At 26.8% G+C, this 17,645-nt stretch overlaps 4 protein-coding genes across 4 annotated transcripts in view; all 4 read right to left on the bottom strand.

The window, feature by feature from the left end:
• The window catches only part of LOC102671852, a 4,540-nt gene extending 938 nt beyond the window's left edge, over nt 1-3,602 (bottom strand). The window contains exons 1-6 of the mRNA XM_006615402.2: nt 2,935-3,602; nt 2,421-2,514; nt 1,764-2,261; nt 1,477-1,649; nt 582-1,358; nt 27-425 (exon numbers count right to left, since the gene is read on the bottom strand). Of these exons, the coding sequence (XP_006615465.1) occupies nt 27-425; nt 582-1,358; nt 1,477-1,649; nt 1,764-2,261; nt 2,421-2,457 (1,884 nt within the window). The 5' untranslated portion in view covers nt 2,458-2,514; nt 2,935-3,602. The remainder of the gene's footprint in view (nt 1-26; nt 426-581; nt 1,359-1,476; nt 1,650-1,763; nt 2,262-2,420; nt 2,515-2,934) is intronic.
• A 189-nt stretch (nt 3,603-3,791) lies between these two features.
• Nucleotides 3,792-6,546, bottom strand: LOC102672298 (pyruvate dehydrogenase E1 component subunit alpha, mitochondrial-like). The gene is made up of 7 exons (XM_006615405.2): nt 6,454-6,546; nt 5,828-6,001; nt 5,459-5,677; nt 4,671-4,919; nt 4,321-4,566; nt 3,928-4,073; nt 3,792-3,801 (listed from the first exon to the last, which is right to left on the bottom strand). The coding sequence occupies exons 1-7, from the start codon at nt 6,544-6,546 to the stop codon at nt 3,792-3,794; spliced, it is 1,137 nt and encodes a 378-aa protein (XP_006615468.2).
• A 696-nt stretch (nt 6,547-7,242) lies between these two features.
• On the bottom strand, nt 7,243-15,138 carry LOC102672443. The gene is given in 15 exon segments (XM_031510389.1): nt 7,243-7,608; nt 8,141-8,271; nt 8,356-8,433; nt 8,708-8,827; nt 9,001-9,270; nt 9,345-9,358; nt 9,361-9,433; nt 9,527-9,920; nt 10,725-10,972; nt 11,057-11,349; nt 11,475-11,577; nt 11,791-11,963; nt 12,038-12,345; nt 12,858-13,059; nt 15,122-15,138. Coding segments are annotated over 14 exon segments (2,634 nt in total). The 5' UTR covers nt 13,055-13,059; nt 15,122-15,138; the 3' UTR covers nt 7,243-7,376.
• On the bottom strand, nt 14,850-16,991 carry LOC102670573. The gene is made up of 3 exons (XM_031510390.1): nt 16,464-16,991; nt 15,700-16,320; nt 14,850-15,229 (listed from the first exon to the last, which is right to left on the bottom strand). Exons 1-3 carry the CDS (start codon nt 16,830-16,832, stop codon nt 15,053-15,055), a joined length of 1,167 nt encoding a protein of 388 aa, XP_031366250.1. The 5' UTR covers nt 16,833-16,991; the 3' UTR covers nt 14,850-15,052.
• Nucleotides 16,992-17,645: the final 654 nt, after the last annotated feature.

A 17,645-nucleotide genomic window follows, 5' to 3' on the forward strand; every position in this document is an offset into this window, starting at 1 on the left:
AAAATTAAGAAATACATAGTTCATACTTGAGGTAATTTATAATTTTTAGATTTGTCTCGATATGCAACATCATCATAAAATTGATCCGTATCGATTACATCGTTGATTATCGGTGGTTTTGCATAAATTGGCCTAGGTGGAGGTGGACAAGTATACTCAGATTGTTGTTCTTCGACACGAATTGTTTCTTGCTGAATATTCATCAAATCAGATATATCATCATAGTAAGTGGGTAATTCTTGATTATTTACAGACGGCGATAGTTGCGGTGAAGTTTTACATTTAGTTTTTTTTTCATTTTTTCTTGGAAAATCCTTTTTGCTTCTCATTCTATTCAAAAATGATTTCTTTTGTGGTGATTTTGATGGTTCATCTGTTTTATTCGTTGTTTGAGCCTTGATCGATTTTGTATTCAAAACTATATTCTGTATACAAAAGAAGTATGCAAAATAAAATATCAAGCGTAGATAATTTATTTAATAAAAAAAGGAAGAAAGAAAAAAAGTAAAAATAGGTAAGGAAAATTCAAAAGGAAAAAAAATGAGAAATATGAATGAAACATGGTCACACAATACAATCACCTCAACATTGTCGTAAGATACAAATTTGTTTTGTTCATCTACAACTTTATTATCTTCAGGCATGGTGTTAGCAGTATCATCATATGTTAATTCATTTCGTGAGGCAATTGATTTTCTCTTAGTCTCTTTCTTCTTTCGTTTATCATCAAATTTATGTCCGCTTTTTATGCTCGCACGAACATCATCATACGTTGTGGATTTTTTGTTCGATTGTTCATCATTTATTTTAATTTGAGATTGAAAAGTATCACCAACATTTCCATATTGTGTTGTATCTCTAATTTCTTCGATTTTATGATAAATATCATCCTCTTCTTCATCAGGAAATTCATAAGACGAATTTCGAACAGATATAGTCAATAATTTTCGGGGGATTCGAGCAGGTAATGGAGGAGGAGATGCTGAATGAAGACGAGAAGTAGTGATAGTATCAGAAATATTGGAAAATTGAGGGAGGGAAGAATCAGTGGATACGTGGAAAGTATCCTTTATAGAAGAATCGTTTGCTTCTTTTTCTGTTTCCTTATTGGCAACAAGCGGAACGTTTGAAGATTTATCAGGAGGCTCATTGACGCCTAGCGAACTTACATCTTGATAGCGTTCTTCTTTGCAATTCAAGTCTTCTTGAATTGAATCATTTGATTGTTTGATAATACAATTTGCGACAATATTGTCTATTTCTCTTGTCGATTCTTTGGACTCTATCTTTTTTTCACCTCCTAATTCACAAATTTTTGTTATCCATTGTTCCATATCTTTCGGACTTTTGGCAGAAAACTGAAATAATATAAAATTGTTTTAAATTGTTCTGAATGAAACTTGAATTTTATTTTAAATATTATTTTTTTTTTTTCTTCCTTTTTATATATATATTATATCAAAGATTTTTTACTACCTGAAAAGTTCTGCAACCAGGACGGAAAATTTCAAAAGTAGATTCGCTTCGACGTTGATCTCGAGGAATTGCATTTGGAGCAGCTCGAGCCATATAACCATGAATTGGTAAAATCGTACATGGACGATTGTCTCGATCGCTTCCATAAATTAACAAATGTAATCCAACTAAACCTATTTATATTTGCAAAGAAATAAAATTTCTTTAGACATATAATTTTAAACATACGTGAAGATATATAAAAATATATCGATCGTATCTATTTTAAAAATCGAATTCTAACTTACCGACCCAACACGATCGATACTGTTCGAATACAAATAATTTTTTTCCTTCTTTTCTATAAAGAAGACCACATAATTGACATTTACTTTTCGTTTCTGTCGCTGAAAAATTCGCGTACATGTTCACCAGTATATGTTCAATTTCTTTTTCTTTAGTTTGACGATTATTGATCGTTTCATGAATCGCAATTGTAGTATTATTCGTCGATTCCATTCCTTGAAATGCCTCATAATAATCTTGTTGCTGCTGCTGTTTCTGAGGGTGTTCCTCTGCTCCTACGTATTCTTGCAACTCGGTTTCTGTTTTTAATGTTACCATTAGACCTTTTGATCCAGCTGCGTTCATATTCAAATATGGTTCCGGGGAAGCCGATCTTCCGATCCTCTCTATCACGAACATCGTTAATGTGTCTTTCGAACGTATTAACAGATTATCCCGAATATTCTCCAATCTAGTTGGAAGTTTGACTTCGCCAAGAAATTCCAAAAATTGCACTACATCTATAATAAAAAAATTAGATCGATGTAATAATATAATTAAAATAAATGTAAAAGTAAGAAAGCAAAAAGTAATAAATATAATTATAATATATACATATATATTTTATAAAAATATTTATATATTTTATAAAAAAAAGAACGAATAGTACTGTAATTTACCTCGAAGTATAGCAGTGAGCTCGGCATTAAGTCCCATCGTAACTTGTTTTCTGTTCAATTTATTAATTTTTCGAATATTATTAGTATACTTATAAAGTATAGTTATTCGTTTAGCAATAGTTTTGAACCGAATTTAACGACATAATGCAACAGACTCTCCTACTGAAATTTACCCGGAAATGTGATTAAAGGAGATAGTGTAAAGAAATGAGAATGAAAATGTGCGAGAAGTCTACGTCACATCTAATTGATTTTATTTTCATTAACAATATTCAAGCTTAAAATCTTGCAAGTTTAAAATCAATTTGATTCGAAGCGAATTCAATGAACACCTCCCTTTTCCTTTTAAGCGATCCGTGACGTCTTTTCTCTCGTCATTGAACAAGTCGATATTGTTCAATGACGTTTCTAATGACGATTTTATCTGATATTCGAATGGAATATAAATAATTAATAAATTTCGTCGATTCACGATTATCGTACGATGAATCCAATTAATCGAATGCATATCTCACCTGTAAAATATTTGCAGTATATTCTTGTATTTCAAGTTGTTCCAAACTGTATCGCATCGATAAACAAACAATATAGCATATTTAATTTTACTTCATTTCTCGCGACAAACATTGCGGCGCATTATTTTCGAAAGTTTTCTCTTCACTTGTTATTTTAAACAATTACTTTTTTTTCTTAAAAGAAATATTTTTAAAAAATATCTTTCTAACAGAAATTATACAATTGTTTCTTAATATTTAACTCGTTAAAATTCAACGAGCTGAACTGCACGTGGGAGCGACTGAAGGCGGCTCCCGCAAAGACTGTCTCGCTGTCGCTAGTCACTGGAATCTGTCTTTACTTCTCTCTCTCTCCTCTCTCTCCTCTCTCTCTCTCTTTCTTTCTTTTTCTCTCTCTTTTAGTCCCCTCCTTCCTTTATTACTTTAGTACTGTCTTATACTACAACAATGTTCCTATGAATCATTGACTCACTCTCCTCAATCGTTCTTTTTTGCTTTAATAATCTTTTGTCTTCGTCGCAGTCGTAATATCTTCTTACTCTTCCTTCAGACTCTCTCCTTTTCTCGATCGCAACGCAGCGCGATATGATTTAATTGATCATTCCAATTGTCGGAGCAAGAAAACGAGCAAGAAACAAACATAGCCATTCGCATAACACAGACTCTACAGTCGTATTTCTATCTTTATTTATGAATTTCATAAATTTTTTTTTTATTCAATATCTAATTTAACGTTTGGGTTTGTCCGATCGTATCTTTGATATATTTTCAAATATCAAAGATATTTAATAAAATATATAATGTTTCGATTAAATACTAGTTTATTTTAATTAAGTATTCAATCATTAAAAAGATATCAAAAACACCTAAACTCAAAAATTCAAAAAATTACAATTGGCATTCGATATAAAGAGATTGAATATCTACATATACAAATATTTAAAACAATATATAAACGAAAGATTTAGTTCTAGTTTTCTCAATAAGTTTACCAATTCTCCCAAGGTGCTTTACCACGTACTTTTTCCAATGGTTTTGAGTAAAGATATTTTCCAACGTCTGTTATGTCTGGTGCTGGATCGTTTTTAGCTATTTCTAATTCTTCGTCTACGATTTTATATGTATTTTTTGTAATTTCCTAGAAAGGATTGAAATTAAAAATACAGATAGATTTGAGAGTAAAGCTTCTTCGCGAGTTTTTTTTTTTTTTTTTTTATTGAGAGTGAAAGTTAGAAAGTTTCGGAGATATTCAACGTATGTCTAAGATATTGTTAAAAATATTCTCAAAATGTATTCATAAGAAAAACAATGAAGATTAAGAGAAAAGGTAAAAATGGAAGAAATGTTTTAGAAGAGAAGAGAGAGGAAATAATGCTCAATTTTACTTCAATTTCTGCTTGAGTTTTCAGACCATTATCAATTATCTGTTTGGTCAACCAATTAATAGGATCTTGTTTAGTTTGTACCAATTTCACTTCTTCTCTGGTACGATAAGAGGTACCAGGATCGCTCATACTATGTCCATAGTATCGATATGTGACCATTTCGAGAATAATAGGACCTTTTCGTAGAGCGTAATCTTTCGCGAATTTCGCAGCTTCGTGAACATCTAATACTTTCATTCCATCTACCTGAAATAAAAAATAAATGAAGAGAAAAGAAAAAAGAAGATTTATTCAATTGTTACAAGTGATCTCGATGTAAGAATTTTTTTTCCTCTTTTTTATTGTCTCACCTGTATACCTGGAATCAGATCCCCTCGCGTGTAATAATCAGGATTCGCCGAATGCCTATATGTTGCCGTTCCCATACTGTATTTATTATTCTCGCATACATATACCACCGGAAGACTCCACAATTTTGCCAAATTATATGCTTCGAAGGTTTGACCCTGATCCGCAGCACCATCTCCATAGATTACCCAAGCAATACCGCCTGTACTATTATATTTTTGAGCAAATGCTAATCCAGTACCGATCGGTAGCTATCACAATCAAAAAACCAATATATTTTGAATTATAAATGATAACTATTCGCCTTAAATTAAAATCACTTAGCTAGTATTTTTTATTTTTTTTTTCAAGATATATTAAAATAATTTAGAATCTATTTGTCTTTTAACTTTCAAATAAATCTTATTACATAGAACCAGATCTAATTTATCTCTCCTAACGATCTCGCAAAGAAAATGAAAAAAATTTTATGTTATATTTTTCAAAATATTAAATAGAAAATTTTAATTAAAGAGTCAGAAAGTATTATAGTAATTCGAGTTTTAAAAAGAATTTGTATAAAAAAAAAATTATTGTTATTCATATTTTTTATTAATACAATCTCTCTGCATTTTGAAATTTATTTTTAATTTGATGTTTTTATAAACTTATTATAACGTTTAGTATAATTATTTTATAATGAATATCATCAATAATATAGGCATCGATCATAATTATGATGTGTTGATTTTCTAATTTTTAAGGGAGATAGAGAAAGAGAAAAAAAGATTCGATTCGAGCTATTTTATACCTGACCACCAACAATTCCTTCGCCTCCATAAAATTTATCTCCGTATATATGCATGGAACCACCTTTTCCTTTTGAAGTTCCAGTTTTTCGACCCATTAATTCCGCAAAAATATCTCGTGCTGATATGCCAAATATCACTGCAAAACCATGACACCGATAAGACGTGATCAAAGTATCCTTATCCGATATCACCGACTTCATACCAGTGGCTATTGCTTCCTACAAATACATTTTTTTTTCCTTCTTTCTTTTTTATTCTCTTTTTTATGTCTCATTCTTATTGTTAGATTTTTTTCTGTTTCTATCGTATTTATGACGATAGAAACAGAAAATTATTATCCGATTAATTCGATTAATCATAAAATTTACCTGACCAATATATAAATGAAGGAAACCATAGATGAAACGCAATCTGTACATTTCTGCCGCTTTGCTTTCTATTCGTCTGATATAGTGCATCGCTTTCAATGCGGAAAGAATGTCATCTTCGTTCATCGTGGCTTTGTCCGGTGGTCCTTTATCCAAACGATACAATTTAAATGCCTAAGTGATATAAGAAAAATTAAAGTTTTTTAATATATAATTTTTAATCTTAAATCTTTGTAGTTAACATAGGTTGTTAAAGTAGGAAATTCCATTTTTAAATTTCTTTGAAACGAGTTTTTATTTTTTTTTATTGAAAAAATGTTTTAAATATTTTTACGTAACGATAATTTATTCTCATTTAATGACTTTTATATATAGTTCAGAATTTTTTTAAAATTTTTACGAAGCTTAGAAAAATAAAATCAGGTTTGAAAATAAAATTCCAAAATTATTTACCGCATTTAAAAAATAGATTGTCCATATAGAATTAAAATAAGAAGAATTAATAAGTTTTTATGTAATTCTTTTTTAATTATTTATGGATATAGAGATATAGAGATATAGAACTTATTCAGATAATATTATTATTATAAATATAATATAAAGCAGAATGCATATTTATATTTTACCGCATCTACTGTTAGTGTTTTGGTTTGTCCTTTATGAAGAAAGAAAGGATGTCGTCCATGTAATAAAGTTGGAAGTAATTTTAATAAATACATTTTAAACTTATTTCAAAATTATCCTATTTGTCGTTGATTATCATTTCTCAAGTTCAACATCGATAATTTCCTATCTTCATACAATTCAAACAATTTGAACATTTGAACATCAAAATTAAAATTATTATATGATCATAAATATCGTTTTTTGATCGAAGATTCTTATTTTAATTTAATTTTTTTTTATAGATAAGATCTTTTTTATTATTCAGTCTCAGCAGCATTCATTCGATTCTATAAAAATTTTTCCGTTTTTCAATTCTCCTTCATTCTTTATTGAAGATAAATTTAATAGAATAAAATTTTCCTTAATTTTTTATGTCTATTAAATATATAATATAAATAAAAAAAATCTGATCATAAATATATTTGTCTTAATAATTGAGATGTAAATATATTTTCAAAAATTATTTATTTTTCCAAAAATTCCTTTCTTTCCTTTCTTTTTTTATACATAATTTTCTCTATCTATTTGGGAACTTCGTAATTTTATTTTTGACTCTCTAATTCTGCTTAGACTTTGATTTACAAAATACATATCGAGATAGTTTTGTTAGCTTCTATTTGAAAAAAATTAAATTTCTTAAATATATAAATAAATAGTAATTAAAAAAAAAATCCAGAAAATAAGAAGAATGAAGTAAACATTTACAAATTTCTTTTTAGAATAAACTCAAATTATATATATATATAACATACAATATAGATTGTTTATTTTATTTTATTATCTTTCATTACAATTTTTTTCAAATATTACTTTTTTGTGCAATATTTTATTTTTAATTTTATTCTTTGAAATATTCTTGATTATTGATAAAATTTTGATTGTCCTAAATTATATCAACAAACGGATCGAACACATGAGATCCAATAGGATGTAAAAGGCGAGACGGTTTGCTCGATGTCCAATATCGATGACCCATTTTTGATCGTGTTTGCTTTTTCATTTCTTCACACTCCTCAATATTAATTGTATCCTCTAATGGAATAAGACGTACAGCTCTAGCAAGAATCGGTGATCTCAATATCGTACTCGATGGAGTGGTATGATTCCATTCTTGACTATATATATGCACACATATATTTTTAATATTTTAATTTTAAATCATAAAGATCATAATGATAGAAAATAAAGCATATTTCTAAAAAATATCAGTAGTCGATCAAGATAAAATTTTATTTGCATGATAAATTCGAAACATGAAATCTCAACAATTTTAGAAGATACAGATCCAAAATTTAAAATTAATAAAGTCATAATCGATGTATTACGAAAATAATATACATATCTAATATTATATAAATAAATATTACACAGATAATATAGATATCTAATTCAATTCGAAGTTAATTCTCATTTTTGATTTTTTTTTAAATTATTGGGATAAATTTATTATTGCAATAAACTTATTTATTTCTTCAATCATTATAATAATTGCCAATCGTGTATATTGTTATATTAATTGTGTATGTTATATTAATTTAATAATCAATTTAATAGTTAAGTCTAACTTTTATCGGCCAGATAAAATAAATTATTTATAAAAAAAATAAGGAAAGAATTTTATATAAAATATAATTAGTATATAGTTACCGTTGTAGAGATTCGATGCTAAGTAAATTGGTCAATATAGAAGAAGATTTATCGTGTTTCGGTATGTCATGTGAAGTAGATGCATTACTTTCAGATCGCGCCGAAAATATTTTACGTATCCCTTGTAATTCCTGTTTTTAATAAAAATTTCAAAAACATAATTTGGGATTAAATTAACTTGTTAATAATATTTATTTAATTATTTAATTATTTACCTTATGTCGGGATGAAGTAACGTATAAAGGTTTATGAGATACATTTCTTTTTTCTTTTCGCCATGCTTTAAAATTGAACTTGAAATTTTCAAATATGTAATATTAATTAAACAATATGAACAATGAAATTAAGTTATTATATCATACAAAAATAAACGATAAATACATAAAAACAAAAATAATATTTAAAAAAATTTAATAAATTTTTTCTCTAAGTCTAATAAAATAAACTTAAATTTATTAAAAAAATTTCAATTCTCGTTTTGGAAAAAAATACTGTTGAAAAAATCATTTAATAACATGTATTGTATTCATTCAACAACAGAAATTGTTTTTTTTTTCTTTTCTATACCTGACATTCATTTCCTTCGCTCCAATTGGAGCAATGTTTATGTCGTGGACAAATTTGATTTTCTTGTCCGGTTTTTGATAACGAGGAATACGTGTGCGCCATTATTCGTTCCATTTCCACCTTTAAAAAGGAAAAGTAGAAATATCTAACTATATTCAAATACAATTAAATTTATTATATACTATAAAATAGTATGTATTGTGAAAATTATAAATATTTATTCAATGAATAATTTTATTAAAAAAATATATATAAAAATAGAATTTCATAGTTGAAAATTAATAATTACTAACCTTGATACGTTTTGCACGTTTCCGTGTGCTTGATTGCGAGGTTTGTACTGCTCGGTTTAAGTTTATTTCTTGTTTCGATTGTTGTTGCACTTTCGAAATACCGAATAGATCTTTCGATTCTGCCACTTTGATCATGAACAGCGAGTCAAATTGCATCATTTCTTTTCGTTTTATTATCGCAAGAAAACATCCTGGATCTAGCATGTGGCTAACATTTTGTCCGTAAATGTCATCAATATTGCCTACTTCGAAGAGATCGGTATCTGGAATCTTATAATTATAACAATTTTCTTAATAAATTTAAACAGAATTGTAAATAAATTGCATATATTATTGTATCTTACAATAATATTTGAGATATCGAGATATTATCATTTTTTTGCAATTCTTTGTCCATTTTTGCCAATTTTGACATTTCTTTTTGAGCTTTTTTCTTTGATAAAAAATAAAAAAAAAATAAGATATAATTTTGAAGTTTGGTAAATTGCATAATATCAATTAACAAAAATAAAGATAATAAACTTACCGGATATTCACGAAAATATTTTTCCTTGGCCATCTGATTAACGCAGTCTACCACTTCCCGAACCATTTGCGTTGTTTCCGATGGTAAAATTGTGTGTACTTCGTATATAAGAAATTGTACATTAGGCCTAGTCAAAGCATACTTCAAAGTGGACATTTGATCGGATAAGAAACTATGCCACTGTTCCTGATTCTTGTAATATTTATTGTTATTATTGTCTTTATTATGAACATTGTGAATGTAATTATTGGTCAATGATTCAAGAAGATCTACATCTCCTCCTCGTGCTACTGCAAGATCGACGATATCTCGGACACCCGTATAAGTACACGTTGGAACTGCCAGCACTACAGTTGCTCTCTCTGATTCGATCGTCGAAAGATGAGACACATATCTAAATGTAATTCATTCATTTCTTAGAAATTTCATTTAATCAAAAATATTAAATCTATTAATCAATGTCTCTAATATTTATTGTCCTCCTTAGTGAAAATATTTTATTTAATCTTTTTTTTATTTTCCAAGATACATTGAAATAATTTATGTTCTATGCATCTTCTAACTTTTAAAATGAAAGGATTTAGAAATATTAAAACAGAAAATGTGTTATTAAAACAAAAATATTATTTCTAAAAAAATTGATTATGAAATAAAAAAAGCATTATTTTAAACTTTTTTTTTTTACTCTAGATATTTATCTCAAAACTAATCAAATATATATTTAAGTGAATAATTCACCTACGCTATTTTAATTTAATTTTTAAGAAATTTCTAATAGATAAATAGATGGATAGATTAGGTAGATAAATAGATAGATAGATAGATAAGTAAATAGATGGATAAGTAAAACCCCCATATCCGCAGTTTCAAGTATCTATAGGTTATAATTCAAAAAAATTAAATAAAAATCATCTAAATAGTAAAAATATGATATCACATTGTTTATATTATTTACTTCATTTCATCATATAAATTGTGCCAATACTCTACATTCATTGATTAATATAGTTTTATCGTTTTATCATTTTCAATATTTATATATCGTGCGTTATTCTTCATTATTCCTTATTTCATACACGTGTAATATGCATACATATATCGTTCTATATTATCCGTATCTTCAGCTATCCGCGGAAGAACTTTTGACACCCATTCCTGAGAATACATGGGTCTTACTATGAAATGAATAGATAGATACTTTTCGGAAAAAACGCGACATTGTTGCAATGTGACATCGAGATCTTTTAGGTAGCTTTCGTACTCGCAACGACGATCACCAGCTCCGAAGACCAAAAGTTTACCAGCGTATTCAATATCGGCCAATAGCCCGGCCAGATATCCGGTATGTCGAGGTGCTAGTGAATGAGTTAAAATCACCGGGCCATAGAATCTACAATTACGGATTACCTGTGCCAATGTTGCCGCACCCAAGCACAATGATCTCTCCTATTCGTTTGAATGAATCTTTGTTAATTTATATATAATCTTCCATTTTTTATATAATCTTGCTCATGTTCCTCAGCTACCTACTAAAAATATAAAACGATGATTACAAACGAGCTTGGAAACAGCCAGCATTTCCCGTTTGATCTCGTGCAAATAAATTATTTTCGGGCAAATAGGATCGAATGCAAACTCATTTTCTTCAAGTTCTATCGATTCTTTTTTTGTTTCACAATATTTTAACTTCAGTTCCGACATTTCTTTTAGAAATTCTTCCTTGTTGACAAATTTCATGGTGTTTATCCATCCAGAAGCGACAGTAGTTTGTACGCCCCAAGTGACACCTTCGATGTCGCGCAAATGACTCGGTAGCAATTCATCTTCCAGATTTTAAATATAATATCAGTAATAATATGTATGTATATATATATATATATTATTGTTTTAAAGCTAAATACTTTATTTCTATCAAATTTCTATATCGCGTCGAAGAAAAAATATTCACCAAGTTTGAGGGCAGAACCGCGAATACGTAGCCGCGAAATACTTGCGGCAAGATGGATTTTCATCCCCGAAAGAGCGTTGTCGATATCCGTCAATCCAGCAGCCTAACAAATACAATTTCAAGATGTTCGAATTTCCAAAACGCGAACCACGTACGCGCGCGCACAAGAGAAAATGAAAGAAAGTGAGAGAAAGAAAAGAATGCATTTATTTATAACTATTAATAAAAATGGGAAAAAATGAGAAAAAGAAAAAGAAAAAATAATATGTAATAATTAAATAAAAGAAAAGAAGAAAAAAAATATCATAAATTTTACCTTAAAAATATTTTCACGTTCTTCAAAAGTAGTGTTATTAAATCGTGGTTTTGAAAATTTTCTTCCTTGCATGTCATATAGTAGCAACCAAACGATCTTTTCTTCATTTTTGATCGCCCTGTTACGTTGCCAAAAACCTGCATCTTCCAAAGCTCGAATGAATATCTTTTTATCTAAATAAGATGAAAATTATAAATATAACAAAAATTCATAATCGATCTTAACACATGAATATTCATCGACTTACATCTAAAAACATCATAAACAAGCCCGAATACACGACGCATCTCAGCCTCATCTGAATATACTGGAGGTGGCTGAGCTTTTCGAAGAACCTTCGCCGCCAACAAAATATCGTTAAGGCGCCAACCTGGTTCGATGCACATTTCTATCATTGAACCATCGACGATCGTCGATGATTTTCCTTTCAATCCTTCCTGTTGGCTAGGCTTAGCCTTAAAACTATATCCGTATCTCTTTGGCTCCCATTCCCACTCATTTTTCTTACGTTTCACTTCTAACTTTGTTTCAGTTTCCAATCTAGTTTCGTTGACCCTTCGATTTCATTACTAGTTATAGATCATTCCTCTCGTTATTGTTATGAATTCATGATCGATGAAAAGATATAATCTTACTTACTTTTCCATTGTTTATTTTCGTTTATCGTCCAACAAATGAAACGTGCATATCGATGTTAAATACAAACCGATTAATTTGTTAATTACGTTTTAACTTTCATCACACGGAATAATCATGATCGTGACGAAATTATAATTACAGAAAAAAGAATTAATATGAGTGCATATTTTAAAATTAAATCGACAAAATATGAGAAAAGGTCAGTCAGTGTATTGGATAAATTCAAGTTGGAAAAAATAAAATAGCAACGTTCATATTGTTATCATGATGAAACGAAGCTTAAACGCATGAAATTATTAAAAAATTAATAAACAATTGCTAATTTATAATTAAAAACTTAATCGATGATTGATTAATTTGCATGCATCTTCGGTGAATTTTTCAGATTAAAAAATCATTCATTTAGAATTATATAAATAAATTATTACCTGTTTTCTATAAAAATGGTATCAGATTCTCTTTGTAATTCAACCAGTTGATAATAGACTTGATAACGCCAATCTTCATTGCTCGGTAAAATCAAATCTTCCAAGTTTTTATTTAATTCATTGTCATGAAGTTGACTATTGCTTCGTCTCCAATTTGCCAATAAGATGCGAAAGATTTTGGCGCATTCTTCAAACATTGTTCCTTGATAAATAGATATATTCAAGTTTGTTACAATTTTCAAATATCCAATTAAATATTCTTCTAGCTTCGTGTTATCATCTTATTATTCTTCATACTAAAGAAATCTCTCATTTTTATTGACGAAGTTTTTTAACGATATTAGAAAAAATTGAATTGAGAACTTTATATAAGTACAAAAAAAAAGCTATTATATTCAATTATTACCATTGATTGACAGTCATTTGAATTGAAATTCAATTCAATTTTAAATAGAAATGATAAATTCAGTAATTATATATATCAAATAAATCATGAAATATATAAAAAAATTAGATATAAATCATAAAATACAAATATTTAATTAAAATATTGTAAAAAATATATTTTTATAAATCTTAACATGAAATTATTGTGCATCATTTTGTAATTATTAATTATCATTAACAGTTTCGATTTATAATTTCGAATATCTTATATCAAAGATTATTTAAAACATTATTAAAACAACATTGCATTTATAATTCAATGACATCTATCATTAGTTAATTGTATGATAATTGATGATAGTCGATGATCAAATACATGACCATTTCCTTTTTAATTAATTAGATTAAGTTTGATAATAATTGATGATAGTGGTCGGTGGGTAATTCAAGAAATAATTTTCGAACAGAAATCGAAAAATATATAAAATAATATAATTCATTGAAAAATATTGAAGAATACACTAAAGTAACAATAATAATAATAGTAATATCATTTGACTTACCGAAAGATGTAAAAATATGAATTAAAAAAAGAATAGGAAACAGTAGTAGAATCACAGTACAGTGATAATGGTGGTATACACGTTGAATATCTCGGAAGAGAAAAGCAAAGTAGATTGCGAGCATAAGAACATACTGCAATGTCGCGTGTTTCGGTAATATTTTCCTCAATATCACGTCTATCAGTTTACGCGAATATAAATGGATATAAACGAAAATCACAATTCGCATAAGTCGATCACGATAAATTTTGCTTTCTTGGCAATTCTCAATTTGTTTCGTATCTCTTTCGTGCATCATTCAATTTACTTCTTACATTCTTTATATATATATATACTTATAATATATGTATATATATTTAACTCAATATAAACTGGAACATCGCATAATGTATCGCATAATATAAAACGATAAATATCAAAATGATGTATTTTTTCTACAAACGAACTTAAATCAATAAATCATTTGCAAATTCTTATATAGAATAGATAAATCAAATCATATATCATAAAAGAAATATTTTTATAAAAAAAAAACGAAGAAAAAAATAAAAGTATTAAGAAAGAAAAAAAGAAAATTTTTTTATATATATTATTATTATTCTAGTTTATATATATATATATATATATATATATAAAATGGTCTGGTAAAATTTAAAAAAAATACAATTTATATTATATAATATATATTACATAATACATATTATATCTCGATTGCTTTCATTTACATTACTAAAGAAGAAAAAGAAAATCATTTGATCATTCGAAGTCATTTCTTATTTCATAATTATAATTAATCATTTCTTGAGAATCATTTTTTTTCTATCTTATCTATTATCATTATCATTATTATTACTAATTTTATTATTATTATTATTATTATTATTATACTACTTATCATTATTCATAGTCTCTAATAAAAAATAGTAGGATATTGTCGTATTCATGATCTAAAAATATACAAAAAATAAATGTGAAAATGAAATTGTTTTCAAGTGAGTAATAATAGGATGGAAACAACGACAATTTAGCAGTTTACCTTGGCCAAAAGATCCATTGTAACTTGTACTAAACTACATGCCTTCAAAACAATTGGCCTCTGTGCTAATACTAACAAAAAGTATTTTGCAAAACTAGTATTCTTGTCATACCAGCAACTACAATAAACATTACGACGAAGAAATTCACTCTATGAAGAGAAAGAAAATTAAATGGTGATTGCAATCACTATCATTGATCGATCATTAATCATTTGTTTGCACGCTTGTTCATAAACAATTTAAGATAACGAAAAATACATTTCCAATTAGTACGAACCTCAGTAAAGATTACGTCTCCGGGCCAGGAATATAAAAATGTTTGTATTAATTTTAAGATAAGATAACTCATGAATGTTCCAATTTTATAGATATTTATTCCATTAACCTGTAAATCGTTTTATATTTGATATATAAAATTGAGAATCAATGAAAATCGATGAAATTTCAAATTACAATTTATTAAAACAAATTATTTTATACATTTCATGCAATTTTTCAAATGTATTCACTTTTTTAAAATAATTTATCTTATTTTTATATATAAATGTTATTTATTAGAATTAATCTTTTTGTAATTTTAAATAGTATTTCTAATAATATTGATTACATATAATATAAATGAGAAACATTATATATATATCATTATTCATAGTCTGATATAATATATTCATATTATATTATATTATATTATATAAATATATTATAAAGAATTGATTAATTTTAGTAAAAAATAATATAGCATAGCATAATTATATTTATTATATATTTAAACATAATTAGTCAGTATATTATTCATATAAATATGTACTTGTTGTAAAATAAACGTTTTTCAATCATTGCTATCAAAATTCTCACCTGAAATAGCTGAAATATTATAGAACACATGCTCATTGCATTCGTTATAGTCACTAATAAAATGATAGGTCCGTAAATCTCTTGAATAATATTTCGACATTTTAACAATAAAACATGTTTTTCGACACATTCTCGAAAAATTTGCTGATGATTCTTTTCTTTATTCCCTTTATTTTTATCATCAATTGAAGATCTCTTAAATTCAAAACTCAAAAAACGTAATATTATGGAAATACGAAACATACAAAACCCGAAAAATGCATCTACACTAACAGATATAAAAAATATGAACCAAAGAATATTTATATCGAAAATATAATGCAATTGCCAAATTAACATCGAATTGATTTTCCAAGGAAAAGTTCCAAGAAGAGGCAAAGGATATTGTATATTCGTTATATTTGCATCGTAAAACAATTTTATAATCATTGGTTTCATTGAATAAATGATACTAGTGATGAACATTAATACTGTCTGTACATAAATCAATCGATAAAACTTTTGAAGATAGAATAAAATTACTGATTTTATATATATTTCATTCAATATTTCTTTTAAAATGGAATTGAGTATATCATTTACTTGTTGTAATTTTTTTCGATGGATGAAAAAACAGGAAGCCTGAGAAAGGAACTTTATTATAAAATATCAAATAAAAATCGATTCGATTATTCACATTTATATTAGATCAAATTATATTACAATAAAAAATCAATTCTTTCAAAATAAATTTCAAAATAAATTTTTTTAAAATACTTGCTTACCTTTGTTATTACATTCAATATAGTGCCAAAGAGAATGAGTGAAGCAGTAAGCAAAGGAATATTCTCAATATTTTGCAGGCTGGAGTTTCCAACCGCACACAATTCTATAAAGCAAGAAAATATCGCCCAAATTGGTATGTATCGATAAATAATATTCAGTTCTCTTGTAATTGGACACATTCCACCAATGAAAAGAAAAAGTTTTACAAAACTAGCGTATTTCTTATATAATCGTAATTCTTTTGACATCGTTGAAATTGCAGAAGCAATTCGATTTGAATCAATGCATAAGCATCCATATACCAATTTTCTAAAAAGGGTCATATTTAAATAATGATCGATGAATATTTCGTTATTCTGCTCTATCATTACTACTTACCAATCGATCTCGATAACAATGGATAACTCAGTCCTTTAACTTGGTAAATTATTTGAAATTGATCAGCAATTTTAAATATTTTATTCAACAGATTATATGTGCATGTCTTGTTTAGGTAGATTAAATAAAATTAATTGATTTTAAATTTGCAAAGATTTTAAAAACTATACCTTCTTATAAATATTAATTAAATAATAATAATTCTAATGAAAGATCTAGTTATTGAAACAAATAATAATAACAAAATATTATCAATTATAGAGTATATACATAAATAAATGCATAAATTACACAATGGATATAATGCAATAGCAAAGATTTTGAGCGCCTAAAAAAATAGTACACATAAAATCAACCATTATCATGAAAATGTTTAAGAAACAAAAAAATTAAATTACATGCTAACTAGTTAAAAATAAAAAAAATATATAATAAATTGAATATCACATATATACATTCGATAAAGAAAAAAATTACCTGATTAATCCTTGTCTAATTGACGATATTAGTTATAAAATATATATATTTTTATTTTTTCCTTTTCTATTAGTGTCTACAAGTTATTAGTATAACAAAAAATATAAAATAAATTTTTTTATTTAAAATTTAATTTTCAAAATTTAATTTGAAACTTCAACAAATTATATAATTTGATTACGTTTAATTTTAATTTTTTTCAAAAATAAGAAATTAAATGATAAAATTTTATTCTAAATTTTTTTTTATTTTCATATTTAAAATAAATTTACTTACAATCCATTAGTATGATATAATCCATTGCTTGAAAATTTTTCAAACTTTTT

Source organism: Apis dorsata, unplaced genomic scaffold, assembly GCF_000469605.1.
Source record: "Apis dorsata unplaced genomic scaffold, Apis dorsata 1.3 scaffold_223, whole genome shotgun sequence".
NCBI lineage: Eukaryota > Metazoa > Arthropoda > Insecta > Hymenoptera > Apidae > Apis > Apis dorsata.